Raw genomic sequence first — 27,698 nt, 5'->3', positions numbered from 1 at the left:
GTCCTGCCATGGATCTCCATAGGTTGCAGGGGCACAGCTTGCATTCTCGCCACGGCTTGCAGAGGGGTCTCTGGTCTATTGCTTCTCCTTCCTTCCTCCTTCTCTGGCTGAAGGGTCCGCGTGGTCGCCTCCATCTTGTATCACTCTTACACCTCCTGACTCGCATTTCAAATTCCCGTCCCCTAAATAGTGATGGCAGACGTGCCAGATTGGCCCAGCCGGGCTGGAGGTGGGTCTGAACCCAGGTGCTGGGGGACAGTCCACAAACTCTTTACCGGGTCTTCACTGCAACCCGCTCCCCCTGTTACTAAGCCAAAAGCTGCTCCTTGCTAAACCAAAACACCTATGTATTGAAATATTGGACCAAATACTGAGATAAACTCCATTTCCATTTTTTTCCTAATGCTGATGAAGTACTGTCTAAAAACTGAAAAAGGACAGCCTTTTAAGCCAAGGGTGTCAGGATTATGGTTCTTCCGTGATTCTGCAGGAAACAGGAGAAATACTTCCATTGCACTGTCAAGCAACTTAAAATTTATAGGAGAATTCAGGTCAGTGAGCATATACCGATAAGTCAGTGAGCGTGAAGTCAGAGTGGTGAGATAGTTTCAGTTTATTAATCTAAGTGACACATCTGCATGAAAAAGACCTATTTGATAGGAAGAATGACAAAAAAAAATCTTTATCTTTGTACCTTCTTTGGATAAACACTCTTTTCCCAGATTAAAAAAATTCCAACTCAGTTTAGCATTGAGTCATAAAACATCTGTGAATGTGATTGGGTATCTCCATTAGCTAAGGGAGAAACAAGTTTTGATTTAACATTTAAATGAAGTTTTGATTTAATAGTTAAATAAAGATTTTAAATCCATTGCTGAGATCCTAAATGAAGTAAAATATTGAAAATATTCGAAAGATTTCTGCCACAGCACGACCTTGGGATATGGTTGAACTGCATTAGAGCTCTAGAAGCAAGTAAAAGGAAATTTAACTATGAATGATACATTTTTTTTCTAAATCAATATGTTCTAATACCTTTATATACTGAGGCACCTTTATTGGCTTTTGACAAGAAGTTGGTACACATCTAGGAGAGATTTTCAAATACAACTCAGTACCCAGTTTTGCTTGAAAAGTAGTAATTTAAATAGTAGTTACTGAGGAAAATGTCTTGGCATATTTTAATTTTACCTATGTATTTTCCAGCATATTGGAGATGGAAGAGAGAGCCACTGGTTTTTAGATTTTGAACAGTAATAGTCAAACTTCAAGAAATGCAGAAAATGGGAGAGCTAGGTGTCTTCCTGAAGGAGGCGAATGGCTTTGTGATTGGAGAACTGCCAGCAGTGAAGAAAAAAACACAGAGGCAGAAGTGAAAGATAAGAGGGGAAGGTTAAAATTGCTTTGATGGGGGAGGGGGAAGAGAGAAGGACTTGAAGAGGAGAAATGTTTTATTGTACCTTATAATAGGAGTGGAAGGGAAATTGAGAGAAGTAAAAATGTAAGTTCTTCAGCTTAAAATAGACATTCCTTGAATTTTCAGTGAAAATATTACAGAGATTGAGGGAATGGTGTTCATAGACTTTCATACCTTTTGGGTGCTGATGATGTCAGAAACATCATGGATGTAAGCAAATGTATAGTTTTATTTTTACTCACTCTCACTGTGAGAAAGGGAAAACTGAAATAATTTTGGAAGGTTTCAAAAGCAGCCCAAGAACACAAGGGGACTGAAAAATCAAAGACGTAGTTTTCAGACTCTAAGAAGTACTTAGCAAAACATTTACCATCTCTTTTGAGACCACAGTAGAAGGTCAGCAGGTGAGATCTCTTGCTTTCTGGATGTTAGGAGTAGGAGTGCTGAAATTGTGTACAAGGAAAGAGGACTGAGAGAATGTGCACATCTGGGTAGAACAAGGTTGCAGACTCATTCAGGGTGAGTTCAATGGAGAAAAACTGACTAATCAAGATAAAAATTATGGAGGTTGTTTTTCTTTCTCTTAATCCTTCACAGATCCTCTCATTTCTGTTCTTGTTCTTTCTTTGTTTCCCCATTCTTTGTTTTGTATATCTGAGTTTTGTTTTGTGGTGATTGTTTAATTTCTTTACTGGTTTAGCCTGAAGTTTCTGGGACTATTATCACATCAGAGATCTAGACCAGAAGTACTATCTCATTCACTAATGAATTTAAAATTGTTTATTAAACATAAAATGTAGTCTGGACGTGATAGCCTTCACTATTTAGACTGGTAAATGTCTTTCATGCCTAAAGCAAGCTAATGCTTCTGAGAAGTGGAGAAACTTATTTTTACTCCTGAATAGGAATTCCTTCAACTCTTGTCTAAATATATAATTTTGTTCTGAGATTTATTCAGCTTAGAAATCTCAAAGACATGGACTCCAGAGGTCTGTAAAAGGTAATTGAGCCAAGAAAATCTGCCGTGTAGGCTTTCAATAGTATCTTGCAGCTTTGCTCAGAGTTTTTACAGATACACTAAATTAAAGTAGCTGAAAACTACTGATCTGCATAGCATGCATTCACTTAGGCTGGGTTACTGAGTATGAAATTATTTATACTGTCTCCTATGGAAAGAATAATGAATAAAGCATAAAATGTGCCCTTAACTGAAAGTTTCTCAGGAGGCAGACTGACCGAGAAAAGATCCAATTTCCCAAGTAACACAAAAGAATCAAAATCTGAGGATGTGGCAATAGTAACTCTTTAATACTCATCATGAAGTGTGGTTCTTCTCTGAAAAGTCGTGGTATGAATAGGAACTTATTTCTCCTGAAGTTTCCTAAACCTTACTAAAATTTTTTCTTTTTGTTGCATTTTTCTCAGCCTGGATGGCATGATCCTGCTTTACCTTACTCCTCAGTTGTGGACTTGCCAGCTATTTCCATCATTTGTCTTTTGTGCTATTTAAGTACTTGAGACAATTGCAAGTCTGTTCATTGGAACTCAAATCACACTGTCATCTACACAAGGAATTATGGCATTGTGATCAAGTTGAAGTGATTTTGAAGGGTAATTTTTACTGATGCAGGAGGTGGCTGATAGCAGTACATTGGAATTTCTCACTAGGAATGAGTTGACACCCTTGCTGCAAAACCAGCCCTGAATTCCTGTTTGTTTACAACCTTCTTATGCCACTTGGTCCTTAAATTCCCTGCAGAATATTTTCACATTTTTATCAAGTTCTGATCCTAAGCTGAAGGAAGATGAGGGGGTGGAAGCAAAACATGTTCTGTGCTGTGACATCTGCAATTATTGGTTGAGTGTACACTGCAGTTGATCTTGGCTTTTATTCATGTAATATAAGCTCTCAATTACCAGGTTTTATATTGGGGTAGAATAACTCAGATAAAGCAAACACCTGGATAATATAAAACATACATAATTTATGCTGTGAGAAGAACTTGAGAATATCTGATTCTGAACCAATAATAAATATACTTTGCAGTGGAGTGGAGTTAGTTGTCTTTAAATACTACCAGAGAAAAAACTTGCTGTGAACAGACAAACTTTTAAGTGCTCTGAAGCCAAGTGAAATACGAGAAACACAAGAGCCAGTAAATTCATAGTCCTAAACTCACTTATGGGTGATTGAGTGTTTATTGAAACAGTCAAAAGCATCCTTTCTGCTCTCAGGAAGAGGTGGAAAGGTATGGTTCTTACCTAGCTGGGTTTAAGATATCACAGGCTTGAGATGCAGCCAATGAGACTGCAGTTCAGTTCAGTCCTAGATGCAGAAGAGGAGCATTTGGAAGTGTTGGTAGGATTTATTATTTATCCTAAGGACTGAGAGGCAAGCAGAAATAATTCCCATTTAATTTTTGTCAGCATCAGCATTCCTGAATGAAGATAATAAAAAGTATTGTTTTGTTGTTTATAATATTGTGTACTTTGGAAAGTGCTACTGCTTTTGCCTCCAAGGTTTTATTTTACTGGGCCACTCTGTAGGTTGCTGGGATAGCACACTAAAGCAAAATAATTATGAGTACAGTTCTGAGTTGGTTGTACTTCCAAGCTATCATTGATCTTTTAGAGGGTACTTATTAAATCTACTTTAAAAAAAGTAAACATTGTTGAAAATACTTCTTATTTGACCTATTATTTATGAAAAAAATTGCTAGCAGGCCCAAACACCTGCATAGAACATGTATATATAACATTGATAACTGAATATGTCATGTTTCTGACAGTTTTACTGTGGTTTTTGTTTTTCATAAAGCAATAGTGCAGCTGTCTGTGCCTTACAGAGAAGTTGGAGCATTTGAGTGCCCCCCCCAGAGTTTAAAATTGAGTGCACTGGAAAAAAAAAATGTTGTGAAAAGTCAGGAAAGCAGTTTAAAATCGTACCCAGCAAGTCATTCTGTTTGGTCTAAGACAACAAAGAGTGTCCTACTTTTTGTGTGAAAGGCAGTCAGCAGTATGATTAACCTAGACAATCATGATTTGATTTGTCAGAAGCATTTAGTGAGGATCTTGCGCTTCATGTTCCTGACTACCACGTGTGTATGTCTGACACTGAAATAATTTGCATATCTAATATGATTACACTTCTAATAAAGTAATTGTATTAACATTGATTTTAACTGGCCTCAACTTTTGGGTTGGTCTCATTCAGTTTTGTTCAGAAGTGTCAGAAAGTCGAGTAATTTTGTTCACAGTTATTTTGTATTAAAAATAAAATAGTTTAAATATATTCTACTTTTATGTTCCGAAATAATTGTGTAAGTCTGCTCCACTCTTGAAGTGTTTAGCTTATCCCTGCCTCTAATTCTACAGTAATCATAACAGAACACTAAAAAAGCACCTATTTTTTCATTTTCATCACAGACTGAAGAACGAGTACTTCCTTAACCATGTAACGCATCAGGATTCAGTAATAGGAGAGATGTATTTTATTTTGAGCTTTGTCAGAGTCATTGTAGGAAACTATGAATCTTGTTTTCCCAAGCAGTAAATTAAAAGAAGTTATCAGCATTCAGTTATTTAATTTATTTTAATAGACTTTCATTTCTTACTTGTTTATGTTTTTAAATTTGTGTAGCTAATGAATTGTCTAATGAGAAAACCTTGACAGTGTTTCACCATTACGTCTGTATTTAAATATAACATATTTTAAGTATTATGTGAAATTCCTCTCCCCAGCAATTTCAAACGGTTGTCAAGTAAAACCGAATACATGACAATTAATGGGACAACAATGAAAAACCTTGAAATTTTACAGAATCAGGTAAGGAAAATATAATTTTAAAAAAATAAGTCCTGAGATTTTCACAGCTGTTTGACATACTGTTCCCACGGAAGTCAGTTAACTAAGTTAGCTTGCAAATCTCACACATATTTTAAAGCGAGATCAAACTGAAGGAGAAATGCTTTTTTAGAGGCATAAATGAAGGTTAATCTGTACTGGCTTTTAGTATGGGTTAGGAACCTTACTGCACTTTGACTAGCAAAGAACTTTCCTAAAGTTTGAGTTCCTGAGCAGCTGCAGTGAAGTGAAATAACTGCAGTAACGTGTGGGTTTTTTTGGTGTTTTTTTTTCCTTTTGTGTTACTTTGCAGACCTTCATGCATAGATTTAATTTAACTTTTTTAATTTATTCCAGTCATTTCCTAAAAATATTTTATGTCTAAGGGAAAAGCATACTTAAGGATCTTATGACTGTTGGCGCAACTTTATATAAGGCATTGTTGGTGAAGGAGATCTATAAACAAACATGGAATTGCCATATTGAAAACTTAAAACAAGATGTTTAAGTAGTGTGGTGAAGATCCTTTCAAGACTTTGTTGATTGTTCAGTTAAAAATCATTATGCTATTTTTATTATTTTAGACTGATATGAAGACAAAAGGAAGCCTGCTATGGGTTTTGGATCATACTAAAACTTCCTTCGGACGTCGAAGATTGAAAAAATGGGTAACCCAGCCTCTCATGAAATCCAGGTGAAGTAGTTTTTTATCTTGGGCTAAATATTTTTTTATAGTTATGATGTCCAGTATGCTCTGTGTTTATTTTTCCTGAAGACCTGAGATCCATAGTAGTATTCACTGAGGAAATAATACAATAGATGATGTGCATATAGGTTCAAAAGAGTTAAACTGCTTTGTTTAGGCACAGAACATTGAAGTAGTTAAGTATATTAGGTATGAAGCAAAATAGAAATTCCTGTGCAGAAATCAGATTGAGCACTACTCTAATTCAGTATCCATTTTCAGACAATGGATGAGGATTACCTGCTATTGGAGAATGTTTTATTCTTAAACTTGCCAATTAATGCTTGGTGTCTTTCTTGCTTCACAACTGTTTACATCCTTAATGTATTTGTTCTAAAGTAGCAGGGATGTTTCTGTTATCTCTGTATGCAGTGATAACACTATTACAGATGAAAGTGTTTATTAGTCTGAAATGTGATTATTGTTTGTTCATACTCAAGTTTTGGTTTATTTCTAAATGCTTTAGAAACACTTTATTTTGCAATACTACCAGGCTTGTTTCTATTTGTTCCTGTCATGAAATGGACCTCATCTTTTCTGACTTATCTTATTGGAGTCTTTTACTTGAACATATAGTAGATAACAACATTGAGTCCATGGAATGTTTGTTGCCTACTTTTTAAGGTTTTGAATCTATTCCTTTGAATGTGCATTCTTAGAGCATTGTCAGAGTTTACTCAGTTGTCACTTTGTTCACTTTAACTATAGCATCCAGATAGCCCTTTTGATTTGGTTATTTGAAATAATTTTTCCTACTGCTTTACTTTTGTAAAGACATTAAGCCATTTTAAATAGTGAGGTATAACAATACCTTGGCACCTTGCTGTTGTTGATAACTTACAAATGTTTCTACAGAGGCATTTTTTACCTTGGCCAAATTTAATATGTTAAAGCACTATATTTCTGAAGCATCATTTCTTAGTTTTCTTATTAGCCTTTTTGTAAAGATCTTTTCTCAAGAATGAAAAGCTTGTTACTATTTTTTCCTCCTGTTTTGTTAATTTAGAGTATTAGAGGCCTTTTTCATTTGTAGTAGCTATATTGATTAGACTGTTTCATACTGAAGTTTCTGACGGGGGTTTAATAAGTTGATTTCAGTATGCTTTTTAAAAAAAAAATCTTCTAGTAATAACTTTTATATGTCTTAGCCACTTTAAAAAAGCTTTTGATGTAATCATCCTAAATAGTATTAGACTTTGTGGAAGTTGATTATGTGTCTAATGTACACCTTAAAAGCATATAGAGTTTCTGGGCCACTTTACAGGAATAAATGGAAATAAATAAGTTTATTTCTTTTCCTACCCTTGAGGAACCTTTTGAGAATTTTTTGTAATGTTGTCAGCACGGGAAGCCAAAGCACAGGCTCTGGTCCGATGTAGGGATGGCACTGTGAATGGGGACCTGAAAAGGAGTGTTTCTAACCATTTTGCTGCCAAACAATCATAGAATCATTTTGTTTGGAAAAGATCTGTTTGATACACCAGGTGAAATGTGATTCAATAGTAAAATAGACAAGAGTTCCTACCCAGACACAGAGGATAGAGAACAGGTTGCTTGAGAGCCTCAGGTCTTCCTTCTTAATCAATAAATTAAAAAAGTTTGCAGTTCTGGTTTCTTCTATTTTTCCTCTTCTTTGTTACTTCTAGAGATTAGTACTTCACTCTTTCAGCCTTTTTTCTCAATATGGAAGAAAGTTCCATAGTTGGACATGACAGTACTCAGTTGAAGATAAAAATCCGCAATTTTGTCTTTGTGTATTTCTCCCTTCCTGACTCTTAAGTTGTAATTTCACATACTTAGTGCATCAGACATTCAGCAGTATTGTTTCCAGTAATGCACCCAAATGCACTTAGAGAACATTTTGTAATTGTAATTTACCTGTGCCTCCTGCAGTGACATTTTAAGAGGAAGTAGAGGAAATGAGATTTCTGTACTGCATCTTTTCCAGTCAGTGGGTAGTTGCATTTCCCTTGGCGTATAAAAAAGTGAGACAGAGTGTAATTACTGCTTTAAGCCTTATAGTTAAAAATCAATTGGGATGATGACTAAATTTCCAAGGGAGAAACCGTACACTAGGTTGAATAAAGGTTGAATGCGTACAGACAGCTCATTTGAACAAACTTGAAGATACCCATTAGATCATTGGTGATGTAATACGTTTAGAGTCTTGCAAGAAAAGGTCTTAAGAATTTTGAAGGAGGGGAGTGGGGTGGGGAAGGCTTAACCAAGAAAGATGTAATGTCCTCACTTATTCACCTAGGTCTACAAAAATGATTAGAATATATGAGTCATTGAGGACTGAGCTTTTTAGGAGAAATCAAGAAAGTCAACTTTTTGTAGGAGTATTACAGAAGCATTGTCTTGCCTGTGAAACATAAATTGCATCTAATGTTCTTTTTGCTGAGCTTCTGTAATGGGAGCAGAAAGAAAAGATTCTAGAAAGCTCAGTTGATTGGAACATTTGTGACTGAATGAAGCGTGCTGTTTCTCAGTTTCAGCAGGAGAGGGAATAGAGCTGTGTACTATCGTACTCAACAGGAAAAGGGCTAAGGGTTGGTCTCAAGAGACAGTTGTGGTTACACTATGGGATCTTTGTGTCTTTGTATGTGTGCAGCATCTAAAAATAATTTATTTCCTAATGCAAAATTAATCTCTGAGCCTCTGAAGTTGATGTGAACCAGTCATTACTTTTTGAATAGCTACAGGAAGAGGAGAAAGATAGACTTAAGATAGGCCTGGTTAGGCAAACATGCATCTGGTTTGCATCTCTCTTGTTTTGTTGTTGTATATTATAGAGATATTGTCCTGTGATGATGATGTAAAAGAAAGTGCAAGGAAGTTGCTGCCTGTGGATGGACAATCTGAAGCCTCATGTCTGCAAAATATATCTTCCGTTGTCTCTGTTACATTCATGGTTACTCCCTCCCACCCTTGTCTTTGCCTCTCCCTTTCTTATTTCTCAAGTAGTATGACTGGTTCCAAGCTAGAGCAATTCTGAAGACCAAACATAACGGACAACTGTGGAACCAATATTGCGTCCTTTTCTTCACTGGGTTTAATTTGTGCCTGTACCTTGTTTATCTGTTGACTCCTGCACAGATTGTATGAAATTTTGTTTCCTTGAGATCAAATGAACACCCTCCTTGACCTTACCAAGTTTGACTGGAGTTGAACAAAGAGTTCAAAACTGAAAAAAGTGGATGAGTAGCACAATTATAAGGAGGCTTATTATTTCTATATTCAGTCAGGCAGTAGAGCTAATAAATCTGTGACTAGGTGATTAAAATAGGATTTGAGATAAATGATGTATGTATCACACTCAGCAATTTATAGCCACTGTAGGAGAATATGTGTAGATTTACATTCCTGTGCAGAGAACTCTGTGGTCTGTATGTGTAGAAAGCATTGCATTAGAGATTTTTTTTGTCCCCTAGTCTGATCCTGAAGAGGTATAATATCTCTTAAATACCAGTGAGTGAACTTCATGAAGTGTCATTACTAGTACTGTAGCCAGAAAAAGGTTTGCTCTCTGAGGGAAAGGTAGGTTTGCTGCCTTAGGTGGAAGATAACCTGGAAAATGCTGGTGTTTGCTTTTAGTTGCAAAAGTGCTTAGATTATCAGTTGGAACAGTGTCTAGTGCAACATTTTAAAAGCTTATTTGTGGGGAGGCTGGATACCTGGAAGTGCTAAAATGTTTTCTGTTTGTGTGACGTGAGCATATTAGTTTGCACAATGCCCTCTCTCTCTCTCTTTGGAATATTATCTACTGCATTTTGAGAGTGTGGTTTGAATTGATTTGGACTGAGCAATCCATGAGTAAAAAGTTGTATTTCAATATTCTATTGACTCTTATTTTTTCATATGTTATGTATAGTGTGCAGAAGCTAATGTAATGAGGTTAGTGGTAGTACTGTGGAGAGTAGAATGCTCTAAATACATGCAAGTTTCAGCATGGAAAGCTTGCTCTAGGCTCCAGGATAAACAGGCTTTGCTTTTGTCAGACTTTTTTGAAGTAGGAAAATTCCCCTAGTCCCTTGCCTATGCACCCAACACCACACCTATGTTTTGTGGATACGTGTGTCAGTTCTGCTGTACTGCAAGCCACAGAATATGCTTTGTGTACTGAAGTAAATGTATAGTGAAAAATGAAAAGCTTCAAGCATAACAGAGTGTGTCACAAGGAAAAGAATGGTGATCAAAGGTGTCATGAATAACTTGGGCCTCTGCTGTAACAGGGAACTTGTGAGATAAAAGTGGACAATGCCTACCCAACCTAGAGGCCCTTGGTCCCTCTCTCTGCTTTCTGTGTAGACCCTGAGCAAGTGTCAAGGCATAGCCAGCATGAAACTCCATGTTTTGCCAGGACTCCCAGTACATGTCATGCCAGCAACTTGCTGGTATCCATTATGCCAGGGTGATGCAAAAGCCTGGGAACAGAGAAGTCACTCCTCAATCCTTCCATATCATTAGAAAGTCTAGAAGGATGAAATTAGTTGAGATGTATTCCAAACCACATTAAATACATGGTGACAAGGCTGCCTTTTGGGTGCCACAAAGGATATCAGCAAATCAAACACTTAAAGCCATGTTAGGATGTGCTCACTTTCTTGGCCTCAGATTCAGACCAACCTGTCCATGTATTTCAGCTTTAGTGTGATACAGTTCATGTTCTTGTCTCCAAAGCACACTGCCAAAAGTGAACATATGAGACTTCAGTGGTTGAAACTCTCTGTAGTGTCTTGCCTGCATTTCTTTGTATTCAATTTATACTAATTTGATTTTTTTCTAGGAAAATCTGAAGAAAGGAGAAAAATTGTATGTATTTAGAGAGTTGCTAAAACCAAAACATTTTAACTTTTGCTTTGCAGGCTAGGCAAACCAAATTTTTGATTACCCCTCAAAATCAGGATTTTCATGTTTTCCTGCGATTCTAGTAACCTTTGTGGTCCATTTCTTCCAGTTCTGCATGAGATGATACTTTTATTGAAGCAGAATTAAAGCCTTGTAGAATAGTATTAATAATTTCAATTAGTCTGAATATACTTTGCCTGCAAGAGCATAGAATGCCCATAGCTTTAACATATTCAGTATTGTAGACTTATCTACTACTAAAGATGAGAAATTATAAATTGGTACTAGTAATGCAATGCGACTTTTATTTGAGGGATATGTACCGTACAACTGGGAAGAAGAGGGTCCCTTTATAGTGATGTTGGCAATGCACCTGTCTTTCTTAATATAAAAATAGCTTATCCTAAGTCTTCTCACTTTGAGTGTATTGAATGCTGGTTTATTCATGCTTCTATACACAAAGTACAGTCCTAAAGGAAAGTCTGTCAAGTTTTACTTTGTCTTTGTTCCCATAATTAAGATATTGAGGCAGTAAACTTCTTTAAAAAAGTCCATCTTTATTGAGATTTAAACTAGTTGCCATTTGACACCGTCATCATCCAGAGCAAGATTAGAATCTTTTTTTTGCAGCAGTGGTTTAGAAATAAAATGCATCCACCCTACAGCAGAATTTCACAGGCTAAATTTTCCTACTAAGAATAACGATTTTATAGCATCAGTGCTAATATAAAATGCACAAATGCAGGTTATAGCATATGTCTGAGATCTCAAAATTGTTGTAGCAAAGAAAAAGATTGCAGCATCATCACATGTATTCATTCAATTTTGCTATCTGTGTTTTGGTACCATTGAATGCTGTGTCAAACTCCTTATAAGTGTAGTAATCAGGCATTCATTCATGTTGGCTAAAGTAGCTAATGGTTCCCTTTTTTGGCACATATAGCTGAAATATACTGTATATGAACATAAACAAAAGTGTTTGATTGCCATTTGCATATTTTGTACATTCTTTTAACAGATGTGAAGAGAAAGTTTATAGTACTTCTATATTAATGTTAAGTATTGGAGATCCATTCAGGAATATTGTCTACTCATAGCTGTGTGTTTATTTAGGGGAATGCTTGACCTCTTTGAATGGGTGTGAGACATTAGGAGTTATGAGAATAAATTACTCTGTTTTTCCACATGTATGAAAACAAGTGAACGGAACAATGTTAAAGCCTTTTCAGTTTCACTTAAAAGTCATCATAGTAATTTTGATACAATTACCTTTGCAATTTTTTATTGTTGATAATGTACAAAATAACAGTGATCACAGCAAAATTTAACTGTTCGGGATTTATCTCATAAAGTGACCAGATTTTAATTTAGATACTTAAGTGAAGAAGCCAGAGGGAGACTGGGTTTTTTTTGTTTCCTTGTTTAAAAAGACATATACAGTTTCTTGATTACATAGTAGTATAGTAATTCTGCCACAGCTTTGGGTTTAGATGGCATTAATGGTTTATTATGAGAGTGGTCTAAAGCAGAAAACGGTGCTATTTCACGTGGTCTTTAAGTTAATGAACTTTTCACTTATAGATTTTAATTTTGTAAACTGTATTCTGAAGGAAGATCATGAAAAAAGCAAAATGTGTGGGACAAAATAAAAAGCAGAAAAGGTCAGACTAGTTAGCCTTCGCCTTGTCTTGCGTTTGAAAGCAGCCCATATCACAGGAGAGTATTGTAACAGGGCAACTGTGTAATGTTACCTTCCTGGAGCACGCTCCCAGCTTCCAGCAATTTGCAGTTTAGGGACTTTTCAGGCACTATTGATATCCATATTTTTCATGCATTTTCCCAACGTTTTAGGTAATACTTTTTTTTTTTTTTTTTGAAATGCTGTAGTTAATCGGGAGTCCTAGTGATCTAGATAATATTGCTCATGGAAAGCAACATACATTCTTGTGTTGGGTTCTTGTGACTAGTGTTTTTTACATATTGCTGTGTTCTCTAAATGCACTTTAAAAATGAATTTCAGTTTTATACATTCAGTGTATTTGAGATATGTTCTTGCCATGATGAATAAATTCATAGTTTATGCATTTATCATAAGAGAATATGTGAAGAGATTTCTGGTAAATTTATATTTATTTATCTTGTATAAAAATGAAACTGTATATGACTGCAAATTTTCTCTGATTCTTATGTAGCAGTTACATTATGAATGTCATCCTGCTTTAGATATAATATTACATTGACATCTAAAAATGTTAGGTTTGCTTTACTATAGAAGAGATCAGCAGATCTATTAGCACACTAGCAACTCGCAATCTTATTTAAATTGTTAATATGTTAATTCAGTGCAGTGCATTGGTATCTGCAGCCTTCTGCTTTGTCAAAATAATTTTTAGTTCAGAATTTGGATGTTTTTATATTTGCTAATTTTCTGTTTTATTCACATATGTGGCAGCAGACTAATATAGGGGAGTACCTCATGATTTAATTTCAAGTAGTTCTTTTAAATGACTAAAAGTTTCTGTGGTTAGATTTTATGTTTAAACACATTGCAAAGTGATTTTAGGATTCTATTAATGATGCTATTCTTAGATGGAGAGTACAGCAGAAGTAAGTGTATTGCTTTTAGTCAACTGACTTATGTTACAGTATTTCACAGAAGATTGTTTGAAAAATGGGATAGAGCTCAGGTTGCTGACATGGTTTATACAGATGAGAAAGAATAGGCTAATATTGCACCTACACAGAGAATGAAATAGTAGCCAGTTTATAAAATATAAGGCAGTTTCTTAGCATAAGCTGTAGAATTTCTTTATCTAATGTCAGATTCAGTTTTTCTAGTGGTGGAATTTTTCTCCGGGTCATGCAGAAGAATATGTCTTTTCAGGTGGTTAAGCAACTGATGAGTATAGTATATTGGTGCTCAACAAAGTGCTTATTAGTTTCAGTATAAATATTTAAAGATTAAAAGCATACTTTGAAATTCATCATCTAGATGTGTTTATTACATTTCTTCTCTGCCCCTCCTTGCTCACACACATGAAGTTTTACATAATTCTACACTGTACTCACCGGCTTTTGAAATAGGAATCCCTCTGTTTTGTTTGCAGGTGGAAAAAAATGGGTCATTCGGTACTTGATGCCGTTTTCCTGGCCCTTTCTTATTTGTCGGATTAAAGCAGAAAAACTATATGGATGCTTAGTTTTAGATTACTGGAGCTACAGTACATAGCCATATGTGAGGATGATTAAAGTGTAGATTAAGCTTTGAAGGGAGGAGGTTTTTTAATATCTGCATCTATTTTACACATTACTGTATGTTTTCAGTTGGCCACATATATACAATCATGCTGTTGAAATTAAGTGACGGTTTTCTGGAAAAGAATTCTGCTGCTTACGTGTACTTTTTCCAATACAAATACAGTTTATTTTCTTCTTTAAGATACATGTGTTTATAATTTAACAGTTCAATATTCCTTTATGCAGAGGAGTGTTTCAGGGTCTCAAGTACAGTGAATTTCAATAATTCTGCCTAAACATGTAATTGTGGCTGATGATACTGACCTTTCAGAGTTTCAGTGTAACTGTTAGCTTTACCCTGTGTACTCAGGATATTTTATTACTTTGTCACTGATACCAGCACTTCTCAATTTCTTTTCAATTATCCAACTGGAGTTCAGAGCGCCTCACTAATTGATGTACAAAGCTTAAACCTCTGCTGTCTTCAATACACTGTGTGGATGCCAACAGCTTGCTCTTTGGTTATTTGGTTGCATAACTTTCAGTAACCCTGCCAGTCTACACCAGATACGTGATTGTGGCTCTTAAGGATGAGATTTAAAGCTCAGATATATTCTGTGCTGAAAACAGCCCCTGTAGGTCTGAGCAATTGCACTGATACTGGCTGCTGTTTGCTGCTGTTACTTGCAGCATACCTGGCTGCCCAGAGGAACCGGAAAAATGCTTAGTTTTTTGCATTTGGCATTACTGGAAGAGTGGAATAGTGGTGGGCAAGAAGGTATTCTTTTGACCTGCAACAGGGCTGCTAAGCAGAGCCTGCAAAGTCTGACATTTCTGTTTTACTCAGGACTGAGGAAAATCAGTGTTTTAGGATAGTGGAATATTTTGGCTGTGATGTGTGTGACTGGAGAGCCTGCTGTCCAGTTCAGGGATCACAGAGTGAGTTCCCAAGGTGACCAAGGTCAAGAAAGCAGAGAGTCTGTTCCCACTTCATATGGTGGCTGTGGAGGACAGCATCTACCTGCACACCAGGTAAACTGATGGGACACTGCAAATCCTGATGTTATACAGCAAGGCTGCTTTGGTAAAAAAAAACAGTCATGTGTGGCAGGTGAAGGGATGATTTCATTTTTTTTAGTAAAAAGCAATATGTCATTGAAAAAAGCCTAGCACTTAAATGCTGTTAGATTTATGTTTATCTGAGTATACATCCAGTCATGATGTTCTCCCTTTCACACACAGTGTAATAAAGTTTCAAGAACTCTCAGACTTAGCTGTCTTCAGGGCCAGAGGCCTCTAACTGCAAGTCTGTTGTCATGTCTGTAGTCTGTGGAGCTGTGCAGTTTTGTTGATTTCCTGATGTTTGTTAGCAGCTACAGTGGCAAGTGGTATGGCAGTTCTGCAATGAAAGACATTGGAAAGATAGGCAGTCTTCCCTGAAATCTTGCATTTTGATTGCATCTCTCTGTGCTAACTGAGCTTTAAGCATCTTACTGGGCTGTGATAACAGACATTGTATGGGCTGTATTTACTTGCACACACTTAGAATCATAGAATCATAGAATGGTAGGGGTTGGAAGGGATCATCTAGCCCAACCCCCGCATACACTTGACCGGTGTCACATACACAAGTGTATGTATGTATGTACACATGTACATGTTTGTATATATGTATGTACACATACACTTGACTACTGTATGAAGTATTGGTATCGAAAGACTCCTTTCCTTCTCACCTGCGAGAGTGGACAGACTTGCATATAGCAGCATGGAGATTTTTGAACTTTTTTGTGTCAGGAGGAAAATGTTGTGTCGTTCTGAGTGAAAACACAAGGATTTTAAAGTAAGTACTGGGATGTCTTGAGGATTTTACAAGGTTTTTTTGACATTGTGTTTCAGATTCAGCTGTATTTGACAGAAACTTTCTCAATGCTGGCTAAAGCCTTCCAGCATACTGGTACCCCTAGCAGCACATTGTTGGGGGACTCTGGGAAAACAACTCATCTGGAGCAGATGCTTTCTGTTGTGAAACCTCAGCATATCACAGCTTTCACCTAGTTGACTCTATTTTGTAGCACACATAGTTGTCTCAGAGGTAAAGCCTGAACATGTTAAAGCAACATTCACAGGAGTCGTTCTATTGAGCTTTGACACATCTCTTTCACTATTCTCCACAGTGAGCTAACTGCCTACTGCTCTATTTCCTTTGGACTGCATGCAGTGACAGTGCTTAGGTTCATGAGCCCCTGAAGATAATCTCCTAATCTATATGTCTTGGAAACACCCATGTACCCCCAGTCTCAGTCTTTTCCTAGGAGGCAACACTGAGGCAATTTAGTTGCACGGAAAGCAGGAAAGCAGAAATGCAGTTTACTGGAGCTCAGAAATCAGCAGCCAGATATGTTGGAAATCACTGATATGTTGGAAATTGTAGCTCTGCCACTAGCAGCAGTGTAGATTGATGTGAACCTTGACAGGAGGCCATTTAAAGATTTTTTTTTCTGACAGTGACTCTAAGAATATAATTGTAAGGAACATGCAAATAACTACAGAATTGTTTCTTTACATGAAGAGTGTTTCCTCATTGATTGACTTCAGTCTTGAAATACTGAGACTAATGTTACAAGTTTTGGGGAAAAAAAAAAGCCTGAACCCCAACATGGTTCAGATTGTTATTACCAATCGGTGGATTAAAAGTAGAGGGTCAAAATGGTAACTGTATACTGTGTTGAAATCAGGTATGGTACAGAGAGTTCACAAGTAAAATCTCCCTGTCCTTCCCCTACTTATTTGTCTGCAAATTTACTGTTCGATATTCAGGATTTAATGTTGTTCATGTTATATACCACTAAAGGAACCTGTAAACATGGGCACTGAAGTGTATATTTAGCCATTTTTACCACAGAGAGGGGATAATGAGCTCATATCCAGACTCATGCTTGCATATTGAATGAAAGCCCTAGATTCTATGCATTTCTTAATTCTTCTGCTTACCTACTCGTGAGAATGTGGCCTTAGAGTTTGAAAAAAACTCCAACAAGCCCAAAACAAACAAAAGAAAAAGCTTCACTAAGTATATGCCTTCCCCTCAGAAAAACACTGATTTTATTTATTGATCTTGTGATTACTCTTTCACAGTGAAATAAATGCCCGTCTTGATGCCGTGTCTGAAATTCTACTGTCAGAATCCAGTGTGTTTGGTCAGATTCGAAATCTTCTCTGTAAGCTGCCAGATATAGAGAGAGGCCTCTGCAGTGTTTTTCACAAAAAGGTAAATACATAATTACCCTAATTTATTATTTTCTAAATGGTGTCATTAATGTCCTTCTGTAATTTTTCTTGTTTGTTTAAAAATAGTTTTTTCCTAACAAGTCAGAGGCTCATTTATGCCTTATGGATCTTATTTTATTTGTTATCAGTGATATGCTGATAGAGAAAATGCCTGATAGGATTCTAGAATATATAATTTATATTTCTAATGCTGACAGGAAAAACATTTGTGGTAATCACGATCTAGTGACTGCTTTCAGAGAGATGGTATACTGCAATAGGTCCTTGTGCCATAAATTATTTCCCTTTAAAACAAAGCATTACATTCTGTATGCTTATCTAAAATCGCACTTGCAAGTGAAACCACTTGGCTGTAGTTAGCTATGTTCAAATGAATGTTAATTTGTTTATAAATTCTGTAATTTGGATCTCACTCGCAGATTTTAATAAGAGTTGCTTGTAATGAGATACTGACAATTCTTAGTTGAAGCAGAGTAATGTACTATTTAATAGCACCTGTGCAGTACTTTATGTTCTTTTATTTCACTGTTATATTAAGAAGTTTTGACAGTTTGTTTTAGATAAAGGAACAGGTAGGTAGGAGGAGTGCAAAGTTGGAATGTCTTTGGATGGTACATCACAAACGTTTCCTCTCTCTTGAAATCTCAAATTCAGTTCTTGTATAAAGCCTCAACGTGTTGTAGTGTTAGGCACATGGAAAGACTTACCTAATTCAGTGAATAGATTCAGAAGTTCAGGTTGTGAAAAGAGGGAATGTGCACCATCCTCCCTACCCTTTAAAATGTACTGTGACTGCATGATACTATGTCTTCAAAACAACTGTCCGGGAATTAAGTAATTAACTTTTTGATTCTTTAACTCATTTCAGACTGAGTGATACATAATAACCTTTATGGGGGTACATTTGTGTTCTACAACATCATGGCAATCCTCCACTGCTATCCCGTGCTTCCTTTTTTTTTGGTTTTTTTTTGTTTTTTTTTTTTTTGTTTTTTGTATTAATCTCTGTGTGTTTCTTCAGGTGTCCCTTCCTGTTGTAGAACTGCCTCTCAACTTTAAAGCTGGAATTTAGGTGGAACCATTTAGAGTCCCTGAATTTTCATGTGATGTTTTTTGGAATGAGGTGAAGAGGTACAGTAGAGATGTGCTCCAGCACAATCCTTTAGGGTAAATGAAAGTGAAAAGCTCCAAGCATACACTTTTTCCTCTAATGAATTAGTTTCCCTTTGTAAAAATTTAGTTTGTCTTCTGTTGCAGAACTCTGTGGAAAGTACCCAAACCACTGAGTAATGTCTGAAGATCTTTAGGACTTTGAGGAGATGACAATGTCTTGTTTTGAATAAAAAAATCAAAAGCAGATTTTGCAGTCTAGACAGACAGTGAATATGGATACTGAAGAAAGGTCTCTGCAAAGCAGACACATATTCAAGAACATGGAGTAGCTGGTTTTAATTATCCCCTCCCCCCAAAAATTTGGTAAATGCTGCTATTTCAGTTCCCACTGTTTTTTGCTGATTCCAAATGTCCATCTTGCATGCGCAGAAAATGAGACTTTTTTGCAATTTCATTCCCCTTAAGGGATGCAAAACTCTGAGTGGAATGCACTGATGGCTTAAGTGATGGAATGTGTGTGTTAGTGTCAACTGCAGGAAAAATAGATGAATGTGACAAGTGTTTCATCCTTCAGGTCCTTTAGACTTCAATTGTGTTAGTATTTGAGGAGTTATGTGTCATGAAGGCAGACCTCTGAAGTGCACAGATGGCTGGATTGTCTCAGTTGTTCCAAACATCTTTCATTCAGATCAACCACTGCAGAACTTCTACTGTGCAATGCAGTTTGCACCAGTAACCTCTAGAGGAGACTGAAGAAAATTAAGGCAAAACAGTGACCTATTTTGGAACTGGCTTTGCAGGGCAAAGTGTCTGTATGGTAACTCTTTCAGTAAATAACATAGTATTTTCCTGGTCTGACTGTTGTGATGTTTTGTTTTGTTTTAAAATAAGTCAGGTAATGATTCTTATCTGGCAGCATCATTCAAATTGGCAATTCTTGATCTGACTCTCCACAAGTTCCTATTACCCTAAACACCAACCACCAGAACCCATTGCTGATCTATCCACAGGTATAAGCAATCCAGAACTGAGCATTCTAGAAATCAGCATTCTTGTAGTGGGAATTGGTTATTACCTTGTGGGTTATGTTACTGCCTCTGAATTTGCCCCAGCCTGAAAAAAGACTATGGGGATGGCAAAGGAGACAAGCAATGTTACTGTTGCTATGGAGAGTGGAATTAATACAAGGACTAGTTGTGCTTCCCAGTTCCTACAGCTCCAGCACCTAACATCTTTCTGAGCAGAAAGGCAGAACAGCCTTACCCTTCTATGACAAGCGGAGAATGGCTGGAGATTAACTGTGTGAAGACTTCTGGGTAGCACTCAGAAGTTAACTTCAAAAGGAAACTGACAGCAAGTTACCAAGAGTTTTGTCTAAATAGTAACTGGAGCTCATGTAGAATTACATCTTGCTGGAAGGCACACTGGCACAACATTTTTCAGCTATGCCCTCTAGCTGCTGGAGAATGGGACCTGTGACTGAGTAGGTCTAGAAACTAGTACAGAGTATACATACCATCAGTACTTTTAGAAATGCGTCTGTCGTGGTTTGGCCCAGCTAGCACAACAGCACCACGACAGTTTCTCGCTCGATGCCCCCATTCACCCCCACCCTCGTTAAGATGGCGGAGGACCCAGTGAAATGGGAGTAAAAAGATAAGCAAGATTGTTGTGGATTGAGACAAGGGCAGGGAGGGCTCACTGCCAATTATGGTTCTGGGCAAAACAGACTCTAGTACTCGACTTAGAGAGGAAAGTAGGAAAGTTTATTCTACAAGAAACAGAACAGAATAAAAGCAAAAAGGGAGTAGGATGATGAGAAAATTACAACCAGCACTTTAAGATCTCCCTCCCCCATCCCTCCTTTCTTCCCGGGCCCAGCTCACTGCTCCCCATATCTCTACCTCCTCCCCCCGCAACAGCTCAGAGAGGCAGGGAGTGGGGAATGTGGTCAGTCTCTCACAGATGGGCTTTGCCGCTTCTGTCTTCTCAGATGAGGATGACTCCTGGCATTCTTCCCCTGCTCCAACACGGGGTTCCTCCCCCGGAACACAGTCCTTAACAAACTTCTCTGGTGTGGGTTGTTCCCAGCAGCTGTGGCTTCTGCCGATACAGGTTCCCTCACACGGGACACAGTCCTTGGTGAATATCTCTGACGTGGATTCTTCACCGCGGTTGCAGTTTCTGCAGTTGCAAGGTCCCTCTCTCGGGACAAGGCCTCTTCTGGGCCTAAGTTTAATGAGCTGCTTTGTCGTGGGTTCCTCCCCACAGTTGCAGCTGTGGATATTGGGTCCCTTCCTCGGAACAGGGCCTGCTCCGGCCATAGTGATAAAGGGCCCCTCCTTCGGGACAAGGCCTCCTCCGGCCAAAATCACTGTCCCTGGCTCAGGGCCTTTAATGAAGTGAATTGCTGCCCCTGGTCCGGGGTCAGCTTTAGCAAAATGAGTCTCTGCCCCTGATGCGGGCTCATTATCAAAATGAGTCTCTCCCGCTGATGTGGGGTCTTTAAAGAAATGAAAATAAATCTCAGCTTCACCAGTTCTCTCCATAGAGTGCAGGGGAGTCTCTGCTACAGTACACCTCCTCCCTTTCATCACTGACCTTGGAGTCCACATGGTTGTTCCTCTCACCGTTCCTACTCCTTGCACCACCACCAGCCAGAAGAAGAGAAGAAGGGGCAGAAGAAGGAAAAGAAGATGGAGGAAGACACCTCCCCTTCCGGCTTCTTCTTAAAAAGTGATCGTGGAGGCGTCTAATTGGCTCAGCCCCAGAAGTGGGTCTGGCTCTGAGCTGGGGAGAGTTGTGAGCAACTTCTTGCAGGAGCCATCTTTGCAGCCCCTTCCCCCTTACCAGAAAAGGCTGTCATGTCAAACCATGACAGTGTCCTACAGGGCTATCCTGATGTTTCTTGCTGGTTCATCCTTGGTTTCATGTAGTGTGTTTCAGAAGGTAAATACTTATACAAGCTTGATCCATAAATATTTATCTTATTTGTAGCCTTTGCTCAGTAAACATTATTTTTTTTATTAAAGCTCAGTCACCAGAAGTGGACTGGTATCATCATAACAAATGGTCATTGAATTTACCGAACACCTTAAAACGCAGCTTTCACTTAACTTGAACCCAAGGAGTGAAGTTAATAATTAAACCTAACCCCAGGGCAATGAAAAATGTCATTTCAATTTCTTATACTCCTCACTTCAACAATAGGCTCTCCTGAGTTCATCACAGGTTGCTGCAGTTTGGGAAAACCTGCTCAGTTCTGAATCAGTTCAGTCTCTAAAACTTTGCTGCCTACTTACCAGGCTTTTCACCTGTGCAAAATAAAGCAGGCAGTTGCTATACGGAGGGTATTTGTGGCTTGGCTGCTTACAGCCTCCTTGTGGGATTTGCCTTTCAGTTTTCCAGTGAATACTTCACTATGGTGCTCAGACTTCTCATAAGGGTTCTGCTCAGCTGGGTGCTAAATGTTTAAAGTCTTTCACATAAGCTTGTCAACCAGAAAGGTGAAAACATGACCTTCCCTGGGAGACACATGCTACTTCATTGAAGATGGTGTGATCTTTTTCAGTAGATTCAGAGAAAAATGTGGGGTTTTTTTCTTTTATTAAATCAGTACTGTTATATACGCTTGTGAAATTACTGTTTGTATAGACTATTTAAAATAATTTCTCGCCATAGCATAATATATAATTGACTTCAGCTAAGGCATAGCCTCTTTTTCCTACATTTGTTTCTATGATGGCAGTGTATATGTCTTACATATACTACATTTGTAATGATTTAAAGAATTTGCTTTACAGATATTTTATATTTGCAATAATAAATGCTGATTAATATGAATAATCTCATAACCAGAGAACATAGTAACCTTTTTCCTAAACCAAAAATAGTGAATATACTATACGAAAAACATTACCGTTTGAAAGGAGTGATGAATGAGTTCTGCATTTCAACTCTCTCTTTTTAAAGTTTGCAATGCTTTAAATGTGGAATGGTCAATGTCTGTCACCTGTGAATCTCTCTAGATCTTTTAGATCTGTTGGAAACAATTTAACTAACAAGTTTAAATTGTGTTCAGTGTTGTTGAAAGGGTATTGGCATACTGCTATAGATCTTTTGTGCATTCTCCTCAGTGACAGACATAGCATTTTCAATACAGTTTGATAAACTTCTGGTATTGTTTATTATCACTGTCAACTCTGAGGTTATTTTTCTAATGACAGAGAGGCTGTAGCTATCACTGATGACATCTCAAAATTAGACTTCAAAAATAACATTGAATAAGCTTCTGAGGATCTTCTATGAATGCAAGACTATTAATTCTCCTTTATGTAAACAGTTTTTAATGCATTTTAAGAGCTTCTAATTTTTAATATAGTTATATATCTTTTGTAAGGTTACTTAGGATTTAAATGTAATAGTCCTAGTTGAACAGAGTCCAGCTTTTTGGAGTTATTTTGAGGCATCTGTTCCAAGTTAGCTGTTTCATTAGTAAATCAGTGCAGTGGAGACCTTAAATTTTAGATGTAGAGTCCTGCAGTTTTACTAAAATCAAACCAGGGGAAACAGAAATACTGAGTAAAGCACAAAAGGTGTAAGTTCACCTTCTTTCTTAGGAATGCTGTGTTTAACAGTTTTTTTGCAGTAAAGCATGATCAATTTCCCATTCTCCAAAGATACTGTAGGCTGTTGCTCAACAACAGAATCAAATAGGTTTAATTCATTAGATGACTTACAATGTGTAGGCTATCAAAGCTGCTGTGAGAAGCTTCAGCATGTTTATCAAGCATCTTCTGAGAAATCTCATAACTTTCACTCTTTTTTACAGTGTCTTTTATTATATATCCAAGGTTGTTGATTGTCCCCTGTGCCTCCCTCTCCTTCGACCTACACCAGTTCTTTTATAGGTGATACTGCCTTGAAATCTAGCTTGCTTCCTTTATTGAAGCCTCACCTTCACCAGTCTCACCACCCTTCTTGAAAAACATCTCAAGACAGATGTTCTTATGTCTTAAAATATTTTCTTTTTCCTATCCTGTCGTAAATAGTCTACTAATTAAGCCACTCTTTCGTTCCTTTTTTAAAGAACAATTAAAAAAAAAAGCAAAAAAAAAGCTACTTGTTCAACTGATATATTTCTTACTGTCCATATTTGCTCAATCTGCTTTTCTGGCCATTGTTTTCCTATGAATCATTTAATGCTGTTTGTCAGGGACCTGCTTTACAATTTCATGTGGCAGGGCTTCAGCCTCTGCCTCCTTGAGTACATTTTGTAGTCAAGGGAAATATTACAGAATTTTATCCTTTATCTGCATCAAGGTTGATGATGCCGTCAGTCATACTGTATTTTACTTTGACTTCAAGTCCAAGCCTGGATTTATTGTTTGTTTAGTCTTTGAGATTTTTCCTTTGTGCTTTAACTTCAAATGACATTTGCAGATCTACCACTTTATTATTTTGTTTTATTTTGTTGTCAGAGCTTTTATAAGATAGAAAAGGTTCCATGTTATCAGAAAGATGTTGATAAATTGTAGACCTGTTTTATGAAGTACTCATTCACTAAAGCTTACATATTCTGTTATCAGTGTTGTAGTGATCGGTACAAATTATTGACCTGAAATTAAATTCTAGACTGTATTTTGCCTGGGTAGGAGACAAGAAAATGTAGGAAGAGAAGGATACAGCACACAGAGAATATTCTAGTAGAAGCATTCAGTATATCCTGCCTACTTCCTTGCATCCTTAGGTGAGGAAAATAAATTGATTTTTTTCAGTTTTGTCAGTTGACTGATGGGAGAAGTCCAGAAGGCTGAAGAAGGAATGCCTTTACAGATCAATCAAATATGAAAAAATGTCAACATAGTTTTTTACTGACAGTTTTTTCCGAACCTTCTGAAATTGAAACGTCCTGGAGTGCCTCTGAGTTCAGGAGTGTTTGAAGGCATTCAGTGTCTCATAGGACTGTGTTTCCACTTGCTATGTAAATATAGTTTAGTACAAATACAAACACACTTCTATTTTAAGACCATTTCAGAGAGAATTGTTATTAATTTATAGACGAGGCATGAGTATGTTAGGTACCTGAGAATTGAATGGGTCAACTGAGAAGTGACGACTAGGAGTGTGGCAGGAGTTAGATTGTTTTGTTAGGTTGTTGACTACTTGCAAAATCCTGACCTTGACCACTAATTCTTGAAAATGAGATAAAGGTAATAAGCTGTGATGAAACTGAAGAGTATGTAGAATCTAACAGCAAAATATTTGGGCTTCATCAGGACTAATATTTACGGTTAAAAAAGAAAGAGGAGTTTCTCTTTTACAAGTTGCTTGTTTTTAGCAAGAAGCTGCTTTATGGGAAACAATAGGCTCCTACACTGTGGATATCAAGTTCTAAAAGTGCTGTGTGCTATTGGCTCCAAACTGGGAGATTCTCTTTCTGTGATGCCCTGGCTAAGTGCCTGAAAGAGGCAGAAAAATCTCTTTCATAAGTCTGTAGTGAGGAGAGAATGAAAGATGAAAATCCAGGTTGGTGTGTTTTCCTTCATCTCCTCATCCCATAGACCAGCCAGAGGCTGAAGCTGGCAATAGCTACAAGCACGTTAAGCAGTGAGTGCTGATTTTCCCTTTCAATTTTTTTTTCTATTTTATTTTATTTTCTTCTTTTCTGTGTTCTTATTCCAAGACTGTTTTTTATGCCTGATCTTGTCTTTCCAAGTACCCTCCTGCCAAAACAGCAGCGTGGAGATTCAGATAACAACACACAGATGCACAAGCCTCTGTGGTCAAGTTGTGGTCCTCATAGAATTACTCAACTTGTTTTTTGTTGTTGACACATTAGCCCATTTTTTTTTCCCCACTGTTTCTCTACTGCATATGTATTATATATCTCCATCCAGAAACAGTAATAATGGAGATCAGCTCTCAACTGATTGCTAACAACAACGGTAACAATAATTAATATGCTTTATTAACCTTGTGAACGTGAAAAGATTATGCAGTTGTATTACAGTCTGTGCATTTTAACTGCATTTTGTCTCATTTTCAAAAAGCATTAAACCATATAGGATTTAGTGAAAGTTCAAGACATTGTAATGACTTAGACATCGTTTCCCTCTCAGTGCTCGACCCAGGAGTTCTTCTTGATAGTCAGCACCCTTTCTCGTCTGGACTTGGAAATTCAAGCTCTTGTTCCGGTTATACATTCTCATGTGAAAACTCCTCTATTACAAAATGTACTGTTGGAAATCCCAGAACTTCTTTCCCCAGTAAAACATTATTTGAAGATTCTTAATGAAGAAGCAGCCAAGTAAGTAGAGAAAACAGATTAATCTTCTGGGCCTGATAGACTTTCTGTCAAAATGTATTCAGTTATGCAGATTATGCATCTTGTTTTAATACACCTTAGTTTTATACTTTTTGTTTTGTATTTATGCATGTACAGATTGCATATAGTTAAAGCAGAGGTGGTTGTTTTCTGCAGCTTAAATTCTTTTTTTAATGTTAAAATAGGTGAGCAAATATTTTGCCTAATGGTGTCTGCCTCAGACTGAATAATTTTTAAAAGTTTTTCAGCTTCTTTGAGGAATGAATTTAGAGTAAAATATGTTTTGCTTATGTTAATTTGTTTAACAACTTTTAAATTATTTTTTTAAATAGAGAAGCAATTCCTTTTGAAGTGAGACCTGACATTTAGCAGAGATTCTGCTCTGCTTTCAGAAATATGCCTTTTACTGTTTTTGTGAAAATTCATCAAAGCTTTTGAGTCTCTTTACATTCTCACTAACAAAAGAGAAAATGAAGTTTAGTAGCCCTGAAGATTTCCTGTAGCCTGTAGTGATTCGTGCTCAGAGCACTTCTGGGGTAGTGCCTTGTTCATGAACTCTCTCTAGAGAATAACTAAACAAGCACCTACATCACGCTCCAGGTTTTATCAGGTTTTTCTGTGCAATTGCCTTCCTGCAGTCCTGGAGAGATGAGCTGAAAGTATGGTAGCTGTCTGCCTGGCGTTTTTTTTTAGTCTTAATTCTATCCTTCTCTGGTCCATGAAACAAAAATATAGACAACGGAAAAAGATGCTAAGTTAAAATAAATATACATTATAAGGGAGACTACTTTAAAACATTTTGTCTTGTACTATTTCTTCTGAAGAACTGTTGCTTCCATTATTACCCCATGATCCTAATTTTAACCACATAAGGACGATGACAGGAGCCTTAAGATGCAGAATAGTAAAGCAAAGTCACCATCTTTCAGTGAAAAAAGTATAAAATCTTCTAAGAGAAGTTTTTTGCATATTGCTAGAGACAGAGGCATTCTGTCTGATACGCACAGCCAACCTCTCTGAGCAATTGCCAACTTTACTTTTTGATCTCCTTTCAGTGCAGCTTTTACACACATGTTGAAAAGACATTCTGAACACAAAATTAGTATCATCTAGCTTTATATCCAGACCATCCTAAGCTTCTTTGCAATAAGCAAGCTTCATTTAAGTTTTAACATTTCCTTGTGTTACGAGATATAATCGACATACCAAGAGATTCTTTGATGAAAGATGTGCTGTATAGTTTAATGTGTAGTTATATTGAGGCAGTGCAGTCCTGATCATTTACTCTCTAAAGAGACTAAAAATAAACATCCAGTTTATTTCTAGTATAGTTTTTATCTTTTCTCAGCTGAGATGTAAAGTTAAGGATATTTAAGAATTAAAGCCTAAGACTTTATTTGCTTCTGAATTGGAGAAAGATGCATGGTGTATAAATTTAGATGGGAGGGTAGAAATATTTGCTATGTCTCTTAGGTGAGATTATGAGTTTTCTACCAATGCATGGTATCCAGTTAGAGTTGTGGCAGGTTATGACAAAACTGACTGTGTCTTAATGAATCAAGTCTAGGTAGGTTTAAAATGTTGGGTGAGGGAGGGGGTGCAAGGTGTGTCACTGTGTTGATGGCTAGAATTAGTATACAAAAGACACAACAGTATAAGTAGAAGATACCACTGATCTGCAGAATACATATATTTTATTTGCATTTATTCAAGATGACTGAAGTAACTTCCTTTTAGCCTTTGAATATCTTGAACTTTTTTTAGCAATATTATTTGTACTTAAAAAACTTTCTTTTACCAAAGTTGTGATGACTACTCCTACACATACCTGCACAAACACACCTGTGCAGAAATATGTATATTGCATGATATG

General features: G+C 37.1%; 1 protein-coding gene across 1 annotated transcript in view; it reads left to right on the top strand.

Annotated features, from left to right (window-relative positions):
- Nucleotides 1-27,698, top strand: part of MSH3 (mutS homolog 3) — a 114,084-nt gene that overhangs the window by 42,316 nt on the left and 44,070 nt on the right. The window contains exons 11-14 of the mRNA XM_062017553.1: nt 5,159-5,243; nt 5,846-5,955; nt 17,233-17,365; nt 25,620-25,807. Of these exons, the coding sequence (XP_061873537.1) occupies nt 5,159-5,243; nt 5,846-5,955; nt 17,233-17,365; nt 25,620-25,807 (516 nt within the window). The remainder of the gene's footprint in view (nt 1-5,158; nt 5,244-5,845; nt 5,956-17,232; nt 17,366-25,619; nt 25,808-27,698) is intronic.

This window comes from Colius striatus, chromosome Z, assembly GCF_028858725.1.
Source record: "Colius striatus isolate bColStr4 chromosome Z, bColStr4.1.hap1, whole genome shotgun sequence".
In the NCBI taxonomy this organism is placed as follows: Eukaryota; Metazoa; Chordata; class Aves; order Coliiformes; family Coliidae; genus Colius; species Colius striatus.
This window is presented reverse-complemented; position numbering and strand designations above follow the sequence as displayed.